Source organism: Terrapene carolina, unplaced genomic scaffold (genome assembly GCF_002925995.2).
Source record: "Terrapene carolina triunguis isolate 2854851 unplaced genomic scaffold, T_m_triunguis-2.0 Scaffold402, whole genome shotgun sequence".
In the NCBI taxonomy this organism is placed as follows: domain Eukaryota; kingdom Metazoa; phylum Chordata; order Testudines; family Emydidae; genus Terrapene; species Terrapene triunguis.
In genome coordinates this window covers 1,989,023-2,008,236 of record NW_020664753.1, presented here as the reverse complement: position 1 = coordinate 2,008,236, position 19,214 = coordinate 1,989,023, and the positions used below count along the sequence as shown (strand labels likewise).

General features: G+C 48.0%; 1 protein-coding gene across 1 annotated transcript in view; it reads right to left on the bottom strand.

Moving 5' to 3' along the window:
- Window positions 1-19,214, bottom strand: part of FRMPD2 (FERM and PDZ domain containing 2) — an 89,110-nt gene that overhangs the window by 67,580 nt on the left and 2,316 nt on the right. The window contains exons 2-4 of the mRNA XM_029912968.1: window positions 18,337-18,494; window positions 16,156-16,221; window positions 10,081-10,266 (exon numbers count right to left, since the gene is read on the bottom strand). Of these exons, the coding sequence (XP_029768828.1) occupies window positions 10,081-10,266; window positions 16,156-16,221; window positions 18,337-18,494 (410 nt within the window). The remainder of the gene's footprint in view (window positions 1-10,080; window positions 10,267-16,155; window positions 16,222-18,336; window positions 18,495-19,214) is intronic.

Sequence of the window (19,214 nt, the reverse complement as noted above, 5' to 3'; positions counted from 1 at the left end):
AATCTATTTGAGAGATGTTTCGGAAGGTTTTTAATGTTTCCCTGAGAATATTTGTTGTATCTTGCTGCCTGGTAGGTATCTTTTTTACCATCAGTCCAGCCACAGAGGGAGAGAAAAATTAAAGCCAATGACCTAAAATAGCTTTTCTAGACATAAAAATGTCATGAGTTTGAAGCCCAATGCCAAGCATAGTGGGTCCAGTGGGAAGATGAGAGTCTCTCCTTGCCAATGGGAGAAGGCTGCCATTTCTCATCCTGCAGGGGGTGAGATATCAGACTTCAAAGCTGTGACATTTTTATGTACAGGCTCCAATCCTGCATACACTCGTCAATTTGGTAAAGTTAAAACACACGCCTATGGGCCTTCAGGATTAGAGTCATAGATCGTAAACCCATCATGGGCCCAGGACTCTATATTGCCCATCCAGTCCCTGGACCTTAGACCATAGTCATTTGGGAAATGATTCCACCTTTGGGCAGAGTTGACAACAAAAGTGTCAGCATGTTGACTTGGAACGCCCTGGCAGGGACGGTTGATTAGGCAGAGGGCTGGTGAGGTGCTCAAAAAGCACACGATAAATACACTGATCAATTTAACATGTGACTATCACATCTACATGATACCAATTCCCACAAAAAACACTGTTGTCCTGGGGCATGAACTGCAATGATTTCTTACTGTACGTACAGGGGAACATGGAGTAGCTCACAGCTCTGGTAATTGTGGTTAACTGTTGGCTGTTTAATAGGAAGTTCAATCAGTTTACTCAGGACGTGGTTAATGGAGAAATCTAAATGCAGCACTTCCCATGGTTCTGAATTAAGTCAATCATGCTTGGTGGCATGCCTGTTTAACTGGGGTACCTATCATGGATTAAGAGGTAGGTAAATAGGGGATTCTGGTCTTTGTGATGCTCAGAGGCTAATCATTCTTAGGCCTTGTCTGCACTTGGAATTAGCCCCAGCTGCAGTTGCAGCATGCTAGCCCCCTGCTTTAGACATCCCAAGATAGGGAGAGGTGCAGCATACTCTGTTTTCAAAAAGGAATTAGCTCCAGTGATGCAAATCACAGCATCCCCGGTCTACACTTGGAGTTTGCACTGGAGCAGTCACAACTGGCTGCTGGTCACCCATGGCTAAATCGAGGCCAATCCCCCAAGTAGAGACAAGCCCCCTAGCTTTCTGTTGGTGGCATCTGTCGGTTACCTTTAACTCTTTAGTGATCCAGGGGGGTTGAAATAGTGACTCAGTCTGAGAACCTATAGGAAAAGCTAAACGTTACTCTGAAAACCATGTACTGCAAACTTGGCCTATCAGGGCCCATCTCTTATAAATCAGACTCTCGTACAGTAACATCAGCACAAGTTGGGGGCCCAAACCTGAAGTCTTTGCTCCATTTTCCCTTCGCCCTTATTCAGGAAAACACCCCCTGAAGGGAATCAGAGGTTTTCTCTGAGGAAGGACCAAGCAGGAGTGCAGTGAAGTCTTCAGGATTTGGCTCTAGATGAACAGTGTCTGCTACCACGTGGCTAACTGATCCAGTTGCTCCCTGTAGTTTCACATCAGAGCACTGGCACACTAGATCCCCTGTGCCTCCCGCAGTCATAAAAAGGTCCATCTTTTAAAGACAAAAACTTTACTGATTACCTGTTAATGAAGAGCTTGTAGCTACTGTGTGTCCTCGACCCACTCAGGTTTGGGTCCCACGCTCGCTGTGCCTGCGGAGCTCTCCCTAACGTTAAATCAAGAGAATAGCACAATCACTGTCACTGAAGCAGCGCCAAAGGTGGCAAAAGCTTGCTTTACATAGGGATGGGAGGGGGAGTAGGGGTGGGTGCTCTGCCTAGGGAGCGAAGAGGGGAGCTACTGAGACTCGGTGGGGTGGGACAGCCGGCTCCAGGCTGGGAAAGGGGTCTTTGCAGTTCATGTCTCGCTTTTGCCAGCCACCAGATGTAGCTGCTCCCAGCTCCAGCCCAGTCATCCCGGTTCCCACCTGCTCCCCGGCCCAATCACAGGCACCATGATGGCTGCTCCAGCCCCTCCATGTCCAGCTCTCACTTCTATCACCCTCCTACCTAGTGCATGTATTCATTCCCAGAATGCAGCAGAACAACACATGTGGGTGGAAACATAGATCTGCCACCTCCCCAATATTTCCATTGTGAGGTCACTAGCCCCAAATGCCCCCCAGTTCCGCCTCCCCTGAAGTGTGCACAGCATTAGATCCTGGGACAATATGGCAGGGAGAAGATTTGGACTGGCTGTCCCGTATCCTTGTTTGGGGGACATAATAAATGACTGCAAGACAGAGCTGGTTGAACACTGCATTAACAGCGTCCGTGAATAATCCTTTGTATTGGGACAGGCTGTTTGGTTCAGCTATGTCTGAAGCCCTTGTTACAGAACTTTGGAGCTGTGCTCCGGCTCCTCTCCAGCTCCAGGCAAAAACCTGCAGCTCCGGAGCTACTCCGCGCTCCAGCTCCGGGCTCCGCTCCAAAGCCCTGCCTTGTTATTCACTGTTCATGGACGTTCAGACAAATGAGTTTGGGGGAATGGCTCTTTGTGTGTGAATCCCTATATTTACGTGAATATGAGGGTCCTGTGTGCAAACAGGAGCATTTATTATTCCACTGATAGTCCTTATTCTTCTGTTTAAACATTTTCCAGTCATCCGATCAAGGAAGAGAAACAATATTATGTGACATAAGTCGCCAATCACACCCCAACAATACAAAACAGCTGAAGTGAACTGTTTGCAGGATATTTGGCCAATAGTTTGCAGAAACGATTTGGTGAATACTTCTGAATAACTAATACAAGCACAGAAACCAGGGTTTGTTGGGGAGTGATTTGCAAATGGAAATGAGCTAGAGATGAGCAGGGTCTAATTCCCTCCAATTATGGGGGAGCTAAAATCAGGTGCAGAACCAGAAATTAGTGTTATTATTGAGGCCTCTTTCTAAATAGCAACACAAAAATACAACGCTGGATTCCAATAAAAGGCCCGCCATCTGAAGCATTAAAAAAAAAAATAACTCAGAAATCTACAGTTAACTTATGTTAAATAAATAAAGCTGAATAGTCACAAACTTTGTGGAAGTTTGGCTCTGAATCCAGACACAAACTCTGTGGATACCTCTACACTGCAGTAAAAACCCTCGGCACCAAGACTCAGAGCTTGGGTCAGCTGACTCGGCATTGTGGGGCTTGGGCTGCAGGGCTAAAAATAGCAGTGTAGACCTTCAGGCTCAGGCTGGAGCTCAGGCCCCCTTGCAGGGTCTCAGAGCCTGGGCTCCAGCCCAAGTCTGAACGTCTACACTACTATTTTATAGCCCTGTAGTCTGAGCCCCTAGAGTCGGAGATAGCGGACCTGGGCCAGTCACAGCCGTGCTGCGGGTCTTTTATTGCAATATGATTCCTAGTCCCTTGATACACAATACTAACTATTCAAATCTTGTGGAAACCCAGATGCAGTAGGGTAATTGACATAGGATCCATAGTGACAAGTGACTGATTGAAGACCACTAGGTATTAGTCCAAAGATGCTTTTCTAATGAAAATCTGAGCCAATCTCTCACAAGACAGGTCATATCATTTTAATTAAGAAAATTAATTGCTTAAACATAAGTCTGGTGAACAACAGCAACAATGGCAATATGCAAAAACAAACGAATACGTAACTATAAAAAAAGAGACTAAAGAAATCAGTGTATTTTCTCAAACAGCAGATGGCAGTATTGCAAAGTCAGGCTCTTTGGGTGACTCGGAGGCGAAGATGCTGGCAGTGAGAAATGAGAGGCTGTGAGACATGCCTGATATCAAGGCCAGATCCTACTCTGATATCAGTTAACATTGGCCCTTTGAAGTCAACATAGCTGTGTTGATGTACACCGGCTGAGGTTCTCAGGAGGGCACATGTTTACACTCCTTTCTGATAAGACAGTCTTGCAAGTCTCTACTCGCCTAGGACAAGTTACCTGTATGTATTCTTTGATAAGCACTTCAAATACCCTTAGCTTTTCATCATCCTGGTGGGATGACCTGACTAGTTCACAGGCCTTGATGCCATGCTTTTAGCACTAATCAAGCCCATTCCTTGTTCTGCAACAGCCTTCCAGTAGGAACAGTGTGGAGAAACAATTTATCAAGAGCCATCAGAAAACGAGTTAAATTTATGAATGGGATTATATGATTGGGTTGCTTGTGATTGGGTTCGATGACCCAGGAAGTCCCATCCAGTCCTATATTCCTGATTTAAGACTAGCATGTGGCTCCTGAAGAAGTTGCTTCCATGAACAATGAATTTTTAAATGCAAATGAGCTTCCAGAGTACAGGCTGGAATACTAGCAAAGATCACTGAGGATATGGATCTCCCTTGATCATGGTGGTCTTTTTCTGGACTGTAATAGCCCCATGGGGAGGAGAATGTCTTTTTTGGATATATTATCCTGGGAAAGGACGGCTACGGTGAGCAAATTCTCTGAGTCTACTTGTGTTACTTTATATACTGTATGTTTAGGGCCCGCTCCTGCAAACAACTGAGCCCTCTCAACTGCCATGGACTCAACAGGAACTGAGTGTACGCACCATCCCACAGGACTCACCCTTGGCTCTGAGCATTACAGCCAAGATTTTCAAAAAGGAGTTAGCCCCTAAATCTATATTCAGGCACCTCGATAAGTAGTGGCTCCCACACTGCAGCATCCATGGTCTGTTGTAGGTTTATATTGACTACAGTTTTGGAGCTTTAAGTATCCACCTCTCTTATAGGAAGGAAGGATCTTTTTTCCCCCTTAGTGATGAGACGAGAGGTGGATTCTGTGCTGCGCATCTTAAAGGTGCACCCAGAACTCGCAGCCCAAGGAGTGGGAGGGGGACTAAGGGGGCATTAAGACCCCTTTACACCCTCCCAGACCTGGGCTGCTCTGGGACCTGTAACAACTCCTGACCCAAGTTAGACAGTCTGAGGCCTGTCTAATTGTGGGCAGACCCCTCCGGCTACCCTATGGGCCTCAGTGCTACCCCAATGCCTTCTCCCACTCCCAGCCCCGCTCAAGACAATCTGTTGTCTAAGGCAAAACTTCAGTGGGCCGCTCCCCTCCTACCTGCCTGCCTCAGCTCAGCCACTGCAGTCTCTCTGCCCATTGCTGATTAACAAATCCTATTGCAACGCTGCCACAAAAAGGAGAGCCGTGCCACCAGACTCCCTCCTCCAAGAGCCCACTGCAATCCGTAGAAGTTTGTCAGCAGTCAGGCTGGGAAGGGCCTCTCCGAGACACTAGTCCCCCTGCCCTGGAGTGTCCAGCCCAGCCCATCAGCACAAATGTCCTTAAATTAGAGCTGAGTTGCTGTGTGTGTTATCAGCAAGGATGCATGCTGCAGGCTGCTCCCAGTTTGCACCACTGCTCCGTGCAGGCGGCTCCGCTCTAAGCTGTGCCCCGGGGGTAGGACTGAGCAGGTCCAGGGAGATCAGAATTTGGGGGTTCTCCCAAATGACCATGGTGCTGAAGACTCTGAGCCAGCTCTGACCCCCTTACGGCCAGCTCCCAGGAGCAGTTCGCCAGCAGGGGTCACACACGGCAGCCCTCTGACTCTAGTGGGGTCAGGATTGGGCACAGAGCCACACTCAGCAGCTTGACCTCCCCGCTCCCCCAACAGCCAGGGTCCTGGAGATCCCATGTACCTGCCTCAGCCACCCGCCCCAGTTAGTTCCGCTCAGGGCAGGAGCAGATTGTTACACACACATGCAGGCTCTTCAGCCTTAACATTCAGCTTGTTCCGCAGTAGGCTCTCTGTCAGCCTGTGCTCTGTGGTTGGCCGGCCTGGTTTTCAGCATGCTTGCTTCGGGGGGGTGACTGCTGCAAGGAGCTTTTCCCCACTTGGGAGTGGGACAGCTCCGGCCACCTGGGCTGAATGGGAGAGTGAAGAGTGGCCGCAGGGCAAGGGGGCATGAAGGGGACGGAGATGACGGGGAAGGAAGGGAGGTATGGGAAGGCTGAAGAGGGAAAGGGGCAGGTAGGGAGGCTGAAGGGGAAGCCGGGATGTGTGCGGGGGGGGTCCCCAGCCCAGCCCGCAGGCCCTGTCTCATGCAGCATTCAGCACGCTGGCAGTCACCAGCACTTAAAATCTTTATTTCTACATAAAATGTTCATCTGTGGCTCTGTCAGCACCGAGCAAGCAAGAGACCCAGCTCAACTCGGGATGGAGGGAGGGAACAGCTTCTACTATTTCAATTGCCTTTTACGCACGCAGCTCCCCCTACACCTCCACACACAAAACAGAACCAGCAAAGTGGTTTCGATAAAATTTCAGGATCAATCAACTGGTATTTGCATGTTTGCTGGCACAACATTGACCGTTCAATACCTTTTCTGATTTCTGCACAGAGGGAAAGTGGGAAGTCAGTCTGGAAGTGACCCACTGCAAGGATAAATCATAGTAACAATTTCAAAGTAGAAATTTGAATAGTACCTCTCCTGCGGCCCCTGTTTGACAGTATCAAAGATGTGCTCTCCGAAATGCTGCTGGAGTCACAATAATCCACAGAGAGTTGTCTGTAATCCTCTGCCGACTGACTATAATTCAGTAACCTGGCCCCTGTGTTTGGAAACAGAAAAGAAGCCTGGTAAATCACCATATTCTCTTTTGACTCTAAAATTGCTGTATCCAAGTGCTCGCTTAGCCATCGCTTGGTCTTGGCTCACTTTGATCGAGTCGTCTTTGCTGTTGAATGTCTTGAGTGCTTTTCACTTCCATCAGGAAAGCATTCACCAGCCCTTAGCAGAGCTGCTTCTCTTCCCTCGTGCTTTTTAGAGCCCTACTCTGACAGAAAGTAGTCCCTACAGCCCCTTCAGCGATCCCAACCAACATGAGTCTAATGTACACATTATTTCCATCAAGTTTTAATTGAAAAGTGTCAGGAAGGTTCAGGTAGCCAAGGAACAAGTTCTAGCTATTTCTGTCCTCCAAAGTCACATGTCCGAGAGACTCCAGCTATCTCCTTCAGGAGTGCTCCACATTGAGTGCCAAGATACAGATCCACCATACAGTGCAACTGCAGCAATTCCCCAAGAATGGTGACCCAAAACATCATGAAGTTGCAGCCCCTCTCTTTGCTTCTATTATATCTTACCCCTATCCTTTTCCCGGGCCTTACAACTTGGGGTGGTAATTTTTAAAGCGGAAAAATATTCAATGAAATGCACCCTCAATAGAAAATGCACCCCAAATGTCCACACTTTAAAATAACAAAGGTACTGATATAGCAAAGCATTCAAGTAAGTGTTTAACTTTAAGAATGTGCTTAATTCTATTGAAGTCAATGAGACATAAGCATGTGCTCACATGATTTGCTGAATAGAGACAGGGCTACTTGTATGTTGTGCATAAGAGCTTGCTGAATTAGGGGCAAAACCAAGACAGAAATACACTGATATTAACTTCTGCTGAGGTGAACATCAAGATTTATTGACCTGAGAGGAAACAAAAGGACATGAAGCCGAAGTCAATATTTATCTTGCAGCAGAGTTTTACCCGGAGGGACAATAACATCTTGAAGTTCAGTTAAAGTGAATCATGAAGTCAGGATGGATTGCTGCGTACATTGTGACCAGGGATCCAAAAGGATGAACCCCGCTTGCCTTTCTCAGGTGGGTTGTCTAGTTGGCTACAGTAGGGCTGCCTCCATGGGTATGATGAGCAGAATTTGGCCTTGTTTCTTAAAAGCACTCTAGGAGTAATAAAAGTAAGAGTAAAAAAAATCTTTTTGAAAGGAAGATGTATGCTGACCTTTACTGGGCTATTCAAGAAGGAAATATGTGAATATGCTCTTGAAATGGCTTGAGCATGGATTCAGGGGAAACTATTCTTCACCTTTGAGCATTCAGTTGGAGACATAGAGTACCAAAACAATTTTTTTTTCGTACAGTGTCTTTCACGTAGACTGTTTTAAGGAGTTAAATATATGCATGCTGATCCCTTAACATTGCTCCATAGCCTTCAGATCACAGTCCTTTGAACCTGTAAGCAGTGAAAGTCTTGCTGAGTTGTCATAGATTTTTCTCCATCATACGCTCATTCAGACGCAAAGCAGTAAATATCATATTCAACTCTACATATAATTGACCCAACATAATTTGAAACAATTCACCTGGCCTGGAAGACCCTCTGAGAAGCGCAGTGTAAACCAGAATCCTTTACCTTGATGAAAATTCAGCTGGGAGGGCAATGCTGAGCTGTCAGATGCTTTCTCATGCAGCCTTTTCCTTATCACATGGCTTCTGTTCAGGTGGCTGTCTTCAGTGGCTATCTGCTCTACCTGCAAACCAATTGCACTGCAAGTCAATGTCAGCAGACCAGGGGACTTCAAACCTTCATGAGGAAGTGCTCCTTGCCCTCAGCTTGGCCTAGGCTCATCAGTGACACTGTATGTGTGTGTGTGTTAAATAAATGATACCTCCTATTGGGGATGGAAATAAACTATTTGCAAATGGACTATTGGACTATTATTAACTGGAGCTGATCAAAAAACAGGGGACATTTTATTTGAAAATCTCATTGACTTTCTCTTCCATTTTTTTCCAATCAAAATGTCAGCAAAAGTGCTCCCTGAAAATGTAAACTCTTGAAAACAATTTATCAAGCTTATTTATTACCACCACCACCTTTCAGGCTTGATTGTGCCTTTATGGCCCAGCCCCATGGCAAAGGAGGTGCAGGGAGCTCGCAGATATTGTACCTGATATTGGTAGGATGTCTTTGAGCTCGTAGAATGACATAAACCAGAGTGACAAGTGGAAACTCTTTATACAGGGGGAGCATGCTCTCCTCCCTCGTGAAGCCAGTTCCATTGGCCAGTGTGAAGTCTCACAGCCTGTGGAAAAGCTACTATCACTGTGACATTAGCCTGGAGCATGAAGTCTGGGCAATGATCCCATGGAGACTGGATTTGTATCTCTCTATGTGTGGAGGTACATTGTATGGGGAAGCCTCTTTGCCTCATCCACATGGGCACACACCCACACAAGGCCCCTGTCAACTGCTCTAGAGGCAGTCTCCCAGAGGTCCCAGCATTCTCCTAACTAGTCTCCCTCTATTCATCTCAAATTAACCCAATCCATCAATTTAACATAAAAATCAGTCAACCAGCCCTAAAACTTCAGGGCTTGCAATCTTCCTTTAGCACCCTGTCAGCCTGTCCTGAGACTCTTGCCTCTCTGCTACCCCAGGCCCTTCTGCTTCCCTATCTCACTCTGTTCTCCTTGCTTTATAGCAGGGCTTGTTTTCCTTATTGGTCCCAGCTGTGGCTGCATGCCACCATGATTGGCAATGCTGGCAGCTGTGCTGGGGAGTGGTCAGCCTGGTTGCCTGAAAGTGGGGAAGATGCTCCTCTCCCTTCTGCCTATGCCCAGATGGGGTTTGTAAACCCCAGGACAGCCACATAATCTGGTTTTGGGGAAATTAGAGCCAGATCCTACTTCCTTTACTCTCACAAGTATTCCCTCTGAAATACAGTGGGGTTACTTGGATGGGTAAATCCAGCAGGATGTAGCCCATAACCCACAGCACAGTTACTTTAAAGGTACTTAGCTAGTCTTAAAAGTCATCCAGCATTCAAGGTTTTCACCATGTTCTGGGCTGGGGCTTTTACATCTGAGAATCCTAGGAGTGGTAATATTGCAATCCTGGGATTGGGGCCATGGCATCCCAATGTTGACAATACATTGTATTCCTAAAACGTAATGGTATCTGGGTATAATTTTCAAAACTGCCTAACTCTGTGACGTAGGAGCCTAAGTCCCATTGATTTTTCAGGTGCTTTTGGAAAAATTCACCCCTGCTTCCATGGTGTCAAAAATATGTAGAAGCCTAATAGAAAAATGCAACCTAAACACTGAAGAAAGTACATGCACCATCTTCCATGGCACAAGAGTCACTCATTTCAAGCCATCACTGACTTTTCACAGGCTGTCTTGCTCTCAAATATTCTACTCTACTGTCCATACTCCCTGCCCCGCCAAAAAAAACCCAACCAGGACTACTATAGTATTGTCACTGCTGGGAAATAAAAGAGGTACTGACCTCAGTGATGCTTCCTAGCACAAATTTGACCATTCTCTGGATGTAAACACTTGCAGGAGAAGAGGAAGATTCCTTCTGGTGCACTTCACATGCCTCCAAAATGGATTCTGGGGAAAGTCTTTTATGCGGCAGATCTTCACACAGCTTTAGCAGCAGGGCATGTAACTGATCACTCAGCTGAAGGGACTGAGACAACAGGGAGATAATGGTAAATAATAGCTCTCATTTAGATAAAACACTGTAAAATGCTCCATGAACTTGGGCTGGAATTTTCTGAGGGACTTTTGAGTTTCAATGAGAATTCACTTAATTCCCTTAGCCCCTTGGGAAATCCCAGTCTAGATACATAGAGTACCACTGAAATGAAGCCACCCTGGGAAGGAGGATGTCACTGAAGGTAAATGTCAGATATTATGATTCAGAACAGTGCATCGAGGGGGAGATGTGGCTACTGACAGCCACTGTGGCTGCTCCTCAAATCTGAAGTTCAGATCATTCATTTTTAACATCTCATCCTTAAGCTGCATGGCACTCTATCTCTCAGGCCTGGTCTACACTACGAGTTTAGGTCGACTTTAGCAGCATTAAATCGAATTAAGCCTGGACACGTCCACACGATGAAGCCCTTTCTTTCGACTTAAAGGGCCCTTTAAACCGGTTTCTTTACTCCACCTCCGACGAGGGGATTAGCACTAAAATCGGCCTTTGTGGGTCAGATTTGGGGTAGAGTGGACGGAATTCGACGTTATTGGCCTCCGGGAGCTATCCCACAGTGCTTCTTTGTGACCGCTCTGGACAGCACTCTCAACTCAGATGCACTGACCAGGTAGACAGGAAAAGCCCCGCGAACTTATGAATTTCATTTCCTGTTTGCTCAGCGTGGAGAGCACAGGTGACCATGCAGAGCTCATCAGCACAGGTAACCATGATGGAGTCCCAGGATCACAAAAGAGCTCCAGCATGGACAGAACGGGAGGTATGGGATCTGCTCCCCATATGGGGAGATGAATCAGTGCTAGCTGAACTCCGTAGCAGTAAACGAAATGGCAAAATATAGGAAAAAGTCTCAAAGGCCATGAAGGACAGAGGCCATAACAGGGACGCACAGCAGTGCCGCGTGAAAATTAAGGAGCTAAGGCAAGCCTACCACAAAGCCAGAGAGGCAAACGGAACGTCTGGGGCAGAGCCGCAAACATGCCGCTTCTACGTGGAGCTGCATGCCATTCTAGGGGGTGCAGCCACCACTACCCCAACCGTGTGCTTTGACTCCGTCAATGGAGAAACACGCAATAGGGAAGCGGGTTTGGGGTACGCGGAAGATGATGATGATGATGATGAAGACAATGAAGAGAGCTCACAGAAAGGAAGCGGAGAAACCGGTTTCCCCAACAGCCAGGATATGTTTATCACCCTGGACCTGGAACCAGTAACCCCCGAACTCACCCAAGGCGTGCTCCCAGACCCTGAGGGCACACAAGGGACCTCTGGTGAGTGTACCTTTGTAAATATTACACATGGTTTAAAAGCAAGCGTGTTTAATGATTAATGATTAATTTGCCCTGGCAATCGCGGCCAGTACAGCTACTGGAAAAGTCTGTTAACGTGTATGGGGATGGAGTCGAAATCCTCCAGGGACATCTCCAGAAAGCTCTCCTTCATGTACTCCCAAAGCCTTTGCAAAAGGTTTCTGGGGAGGGCTGCCTTATCCCGTCCGCCATGGTAGGACACTTTACCACGCCAGGCCAGTAGCACGTAGTCTGGAATCATTGCATAACAAAGCATGGCAGCGGATGGTCCCGGTGTTTGCTGGCATGCAGACAACATCCATTCCTTATCTCTCTTTTTTATCCTCAGGAGAGTGATATCATTCATGGTCACCTGGTTGAAATGGGGTGATTTTATTAAGGGGACATTCGGAGGTGCCCGTTCCTGCTCGGCTGAACAGAAATATTCCCCGCTGTTAGCCATGCGGTGTGGGTGAAGTGATCATCCCAGAGAATTGGGTGTGTGTGGGGGGCGCGGGGGGTAGTTGGGTTTGTGCTGCATGTTAACCCGGAAATCCCAGCCCCTCCTTTTACATTGCAAACCCATTTTAAATGGCCAACCCAATGGGTCCTTGGTATGGGAAATGAGGGCGCTGCTGTTTGAAACCATTCCCACATGTTATGAAGGTTAAAAAAGGCAAAAGACTGTGGCTTACCATGGCTGCCTGCAAGCCGAATTCTGTTGCCTGGCACTGCGTGAGTGATCTCTCACACCAAACCGGCAGGCCCTCAATATAAGAGGAAAAATGCGACCTTGTAACGAAAGCACATGTGCTGTGTAATGTGAACAGCAAAATTTAACGTGAAAGAGTGTACCCATTGTTCTCTAAAATGTGTCTTTTTTAACCACCTCTCCCTTCTCCTCCACCAGCTGCAAATGTTTCTCCTTCGCAGAGGCTAGCGAAGATTAGAAGGAGAAAACGGCGGACTCGGGATGATATGTTCACGGAGCTCCAGATGTCCTCCCACACTGAAAGAGCACAGCAGAATGCGTGGAGGCAATCAATGTCAGAGTGCAAAAAAGCACAATATGAACGAGAGGAGAGGTGGCGGGATGAATCGCGGGCTGAACAGAGCAAGTTGCAGGCTGAAGATGATAGGTGGCATCAGCTTGCAGACAGAAGGCAAGAGTCGATGCTCCGGCTGCTGGAGCATCAAACTGATATGTTCCAGCGTATGGTTGAGCTGCAGGAAAGGCAGCAGGAGCAGAGACCGCCGCTACAGCCCCTGTGTAACCAACAGCCCTCCTCCCCAAGTCCCATTGCCTCCTCACCCAGACGCCCAAGAACACGGTGGGGGGGCCTCCGGCCACCCAGTCACTCCACCCCAGATGATTGCCCGAGCATCGGAAGGCTGGCCTTCAATAAGTGTTAAAGTTTTAAAGTTTTAAACTGCAGTGTGTCCTTTTCCTTCCCTCCTCCCCCACCCATCCCAGGCTACCTTGGCAATTATCCCCCTAGTTGTGTGATGAATTAATAAAGAATGCATGAATGAGAAGTAACAATGACTTTATTGCCTCTGCAAGCGGTGCTCGAAGGGGGGAGGGGAGGGTGGGGTGGTTGGTTTACAGGGAAGTAGAGTGAACCGGGGCGGGGGGCGAGGGGGCGGAGGGTTCATCAAGGAGAAACAAACAGAAGTTTCACACCGTAGCCTGGCCAGTCACAAAACTGGTTTTCAAAGCTTCTCTGATGCGCACCACGTCCTGCTGTACTCTTCTAACCGCCCTGGTGTCTGGCTGCGTGTAATCAGCGGCCAGGCGATTTGCCTCAACCTCCCACCCCGCCATAAATGTCTCCCCCTTACTCTCACAGATATTGTGGAGCGCACAGCAAGCAGCAATAACAATGGGGATATTGGTTTCGCTGAGGTCTATCCGAGTCAGTAAGCTGCACCAGCGCGCTTTTAAATGTCCAAATGCACATTCCACCACCATTCGGCACTTGCTCAGCCTATAGTTGAACAGGTCCTGACTACTGTCCAGGCTGCCTGTGTACGGCTTCATGAGCCATGGCATTAAGGGGTAGGCTGGGTCCCCAAGGATAACAATAGGCATTTCAACATCCCCAACGGTTATTTTCTGGTCCAGGAAGAAAGTCCCTTCCTCCAGCTTTCGAAACAGACCAGAGTGCCTGAAGACGCGAGCATCATGTACCTTTCCTGGCCATCCCATGTTGATGTTGGTGAAACGTCCCTTGTGATCCACCAGGGCTTGCAGCAGCATTGAAAAGTAACCCTTGCGGTTTATGTACTCGGTGGCTTGGTGCTCCGGTGACAAGATAGGGATATGGGTTCCGTCTATCGCCCCACCACAGTTTGGGAATCCCATTGCAGCAAAGCCATCCACTATGACCTGCACGTTTCCCAGAGTCACTACCCTTGATATCACCAGGTCTTTGATTGCCCTGGCGACTTGGATCACAGCAGCCCCCACAGTAGATTTGCCCACTCCAAATTGATTCTCGACTGACCGGTAGCTGTCTGGCATTGCAAGCTTTCACAGGGCTATCGCCACTCACTTCTCAGCTGTGAGGGCTGCTCTCATCCTGGTATTCTGGCACTTCAGGGCAGGGGAAAGCAAGTCACAAAGTTCCATGAAAGTGCCCTTACGCATGCAAAAGTTTCGCAGCCACTGGGAATCGTCCCACACCTGCAACACGATGCGGTCCCACCAGTCTGTGCTTGTTTCCCGGGCCCAGAATCGGCGTTCCATGCCATGAACCTGCCCCAGTAACACCATGATTTGCACATTGCTGGGGCCCGTACTTTGTGAGAGGTCTATGTCCATGTCAATTTCCTCATCACTCTCGTCGCCGCGCTGCAATCGCCTCCTCGGCTGGTCCTGGTTTTGCTTTGGCATCTCCTGGCTCTGCATATACTCCAGGACAATGCGCATGGTGTTCATAGTGCTCATAATTGCCGCGGTGATCTGAGCAGGCTCCATGATCCCAGTGCTATGGCGTCTGGTCTGAAAAAAGGAGCGAAACTGATGGAGGGAGGGAAGGGCGACTGACGACATGGCGTACAGGTACAGGGAATTAAAATCAACAAAGGTGGCTGTGCATCAGGGAGAAACACAAACAACTGTCACACAGAATGCCCCCCCAAAGTTTGAACTCAAAACCCTGGGTTTAGCAGGCCGTTGATTTCACGGAGGGAGGGGGAAGCAAATGAATACAGAACAAATCTGGTCCATCTATTTTTTACATCTTAAGCTGGCAGCAGACGGTGCAGCATGACTGATAGCCATCGGCATCTTCTGGGTGCTTGGCAGAAGATGCTGTACTACGACTGCTAGCCATCATCGTCAAGACGGTTCAATAGGACTGCCGGCAGAACTGAGTCTCCAGGAGACAAAACATGTCTGCCCAGGTGCCTCTGACCAAACTCACTGAGAAATACGACGACGATGGATACCAATTGTAATACACCATCTACTGCCAAAAGGCAAGGGGCTGCTGCTGTGTAGCAATGCAGTCCCACGTCTGCCAGCACCCAGATAGCTGATGAAGGCTACCAGTCATACTGCACCGTCTACTGCCAAAAGGCAATTAGCTGCTGCTGTGTAGCAATGCAGTACCACGTCTGCCGGCACCCAGATGACATATGGTGACGGTGAGCTGAGCTGAGCTGAGCGGGCTCCATGCTTGCCGTGGTATGTTGTCTGCACAGGTAACCCAGGTAAAAAGGTGCGAATCGATTGTCTGCCGTTGCTCTGACGGAGGGGGAGGGGCCTGACGACATGTACCCAGAATCCCCCGCGACACTGTTTTGCATCATCAGGCATTGGGATCTCAACCCAGAATTCCAATGGGCAGCGGAGACTGCGGGAACTGTGGGATAGCTTTGAACAAGTCATCTTCATTTGCACAGAGCTGTGTGTCCAATACTGTATACATACAGGTCACCAAAATGATGCAGATGTGACTTTCTTCAGCATAAGAACATAAAAACGGCCATATTAGGTCAGACCAATGGTCCATCTAGCCCTGTAGTCTGTCTTCCAATAGTGGCCAATGCCAGGTGCTTCAGAGGGAATGAACAGAACAGGGCAATTATTGAGTGATTCATTCCCTGTCGTCCCACTGCCAGCTTCTGGCAATCAGAGGTTTAGGGACACACAGAGCATGGGGTTGCTTCTCTGACCAGCTTGGCTAATAGCCATTGATGGACCTATCCTCCATGAGTTTACCTACCGGTAATTCTTTTTTTGAAACCAAGCTTGAAGCCCTATTTATCTTATTTCTGGTATGAAGGAAATTCCCCTCCCCTTGCCTCATGGGAGGGGCTAGGGAATCCTGACTCTTAAAAGAAAGATACAATTCAAATGCAAATCCTGGATTTGGATAATCCTAAACTTTGGCATCTGGCTCTGAACTTCCCAGCTGGTCCTGATCTCTCTAATGGGCCAAGCCAAAACACCAGCCATAAACTTCCCATCTGGACTATGGAAAGTTCAACTCATACCACCCAACTTTCCAACCTGCCAATGTGTGACAAAATAAAGGAAAACAAAGATATTGATATTACTGACCTGGTTTGGAGGAACCTGATAGTCTGCTGACCAATAGAGGGTCATTCCCAAAGAATACACCAGCATCTGGCAAACAAGAACACCCAACCAACCAGTTATGAATTATATGTCAATAATTACAGAGAACTCACCTGGCAATGAGATCTCTGAAGCCGTGAGCCGTGATTGGGACTTTTAAAGCTGGACTGGATAGAGCACATGTACATGTACAATGGGACACAGCCCTGACTAGCAGAGAGATGGAATAGGTGGGACATAATAGATCTTCAGCTCTATGGGCCAGATTGTCTCCTATGCATGAAAACATATGCTGGGGATGGTTTGACAGGCTGGCGAGCCAGCAGCTGACCCATGCTCTGGTCACTTAGGCACTAACTAGTTCCCCAGAGAAGTCCTGACTGAGGGGAGGAAGACAATTACCTAATCAAACCGTGGGCTGATGTGCTCAGGGGCTACTTATCCCAACAGCTGAGAAGGTGGTTGTAAAGCACAAGAAGGAAGTGCAAAGGAAAGAGAGGGGCTAACAGGGGAAGCCAGGCCTGTGGCTAATGAGACTGCTTCCTCTCCTTGAAGACAGCGCTGAGGATTACAGTGCTGCACTAGGACTGTGATGGCAGCATGGTGGTAGGAGCATCAAAAAACACTCACAGAGGGGTTGGCAATCAAGAGACATCCAAGAGTGTTTGTGAGTGATCCCAAGGCAGGAAAGGAGCCTCTGCACACCAGCTGGGGTCGCGAGCCACAGGGGTGCATAGATGCTGTTCGCCTTCCCCTGGCTGGTGGGATTCCTGGAGCACAGCACTGTCAGCGTCCCTCACCATAGCATCGGCCAGGACAAGATCTGGTGCATATTCCTGTCTTTGGAGTTAGGCCCCCACCCGCCAGGGAGCAATGCTGCTCTACAGCTTGCACAGGAGAAAGTGGGTCCGTTCACCACTCTTTCTGTCCTTGCATAGCGGAAGATCTGGTCCCCATTGCTATATGTCTTTTTCCTCAGCTCTGCCATGGCCATTTCCTGCACTTCTAGCATCCTGAGGAGGTTTCCGTTCTGTTTTGCAGCCCTGACGTTATCCCTGTTTATTACCAGCTGTGATTCCATTTGCCAGCAGGCTGTCACAAGAACAAACCCGGTAAAGATGTCTATTAAAATGTTTATTAGCCCCATCTGCTTCAGAGGGCCGGAGCTCAGTTTGCAAATCACCCCAGCAGAGCAAAGCTGCCAGAGACACCCATTTTGCAGGGTGTCTATTCAACAGTTATTAAGCAAAATCCGTTTGGAAGATTAGCACGTTCCTGTCTCATGTTTATACAGACAAGCTGCTTTCAATTAGCCAGGTTTCATATAGTCATTGATTTAATAGGGGGATTTGACTTTAAGAGACCATTCCTCTCTAGCCTTACTCTAGGATCCCTCTTTGACATGGAAGGATGGGAACCCAATCCATGCAGAAGCCCTATACCTCCACCTAATGGCTCCTGGCCCCCCACAGCTCTGCCCAGCTCCCAGACAGCCCAGATCCAATGAAGCCAGTGGCTGTCTCTGGGACCCCCTTTTGAGCAGAGAGGTGCCTCAACTAGAACAGTCCTACAGTTTCTGACCCACACTGAATTAGCCCATCCTGCCATCAGCCCTCCTGCTCTTTCTATATACCCCAAAATGGCAGGGGGTCCTCTGTGGTAGAGAGTGCTGAGGAATAGGCTATCCATCCAACAGGGAGAGGTGAGATAGGCATGGAAGGACCCTCTGGATGTGAATCAAGGGAGCACTATCCGCCCACAGTATCTGGCATTAAAATGACCTTATTAGATAAAAGTCTTTTTTTTAAATGTTCTCTTCACAATGTGTGTGTGGGGTGACTGGAAGTGTGGGGGGGTCACTTCTCAGATGGGATGAGGTGGCTGGTGCAAATCACTTTGGCCCATTTCCACCAGACTCGTGGGGCCGTGGGATGATATTTGAGATTGCAGTAGAATCCCAAATGCCCCTTGATTTCAGGGGGGTTCTAGGTTCCAGGCAAACCTTTCTCGCAGCCTTAACTACAGTCTAACTTGGTTTTGTTCGCTGCCGTTGTGAGAGGGAGTCTGATGTTAGATGCTGGGTCTGTTGTGCTGACACATTTGGACCTGGGTATTTTGCCTAACAAACTCCAAGGTACAATCAGGCTGTTCAAAAACCCTCACCTTTGTCAATCCAACATGCTTGTTTTTACTCTGTCCATGGAGCAGTTCTGGTGCTCTGAAAGGGGCAGCCTCTTGGTGAGACACATTGTCTTGGAAAGACAATCTTCCTCTGGCTGAAAGTACCATTGACCATGGGCAAATCACATGGATAAGTGGATCTGAAAAACAGGATCAGCAGGAAAGCAGGGTTAATATTCAGAGGGGTAGGAAAAACTAGCATAAGTTTCAGAGGGGTAGCCGCGTTAGTCTGGATCTGTAAAAGCAGCAAAGAGTCCTGTGGCACCTTATAGACTAACAGACATATTGGAGCATGAGCTTTCGTGGGTGAATACCCACTTCGTCAGATGCATGTAGTGGAAATTTCCAGAGGCAGGTATAAATATGCAAGCAAGAGTGAGTCAGGCTAGAGATAACGAGGTTAGTTCAATCAGGGGGGATGAGGCCCTCTTCTAGCGGTTGAGGTGTGAACACCAAGGGACGAGAAACGGCTTTTGTAGTTGGCTAGCCATTCACAGTCTTTGTTTAATCCTGAGCTGATGGTGTCAAATTTGCAGATGAACTGAAGCTCAGCAGTTTCTCTTTGAAGTCTGGTCCTGAAGTTTTTTTGCTGCAGGATGGCTACCTTTAAATCTGCTATTGTGTGTCCAGGGAGATTGAAGTGTTCTCCTACAGGTTTTTGTATATTGCCATTCCTAATATCTGATTTGTGTCCATTTATCCTTCAATCTCCCTGGACACACAATACGTCTGTTAGTCTGTAAGGTGCCACAAGACTCTTTGCAGGGTTAATATTGTTCAATTCACTCTGCTAGGACAATGAGCTTCTGAGGCTGTAGCATCAAACTCATGTGGACAAATTCACCCATGGCCTGGCCAGG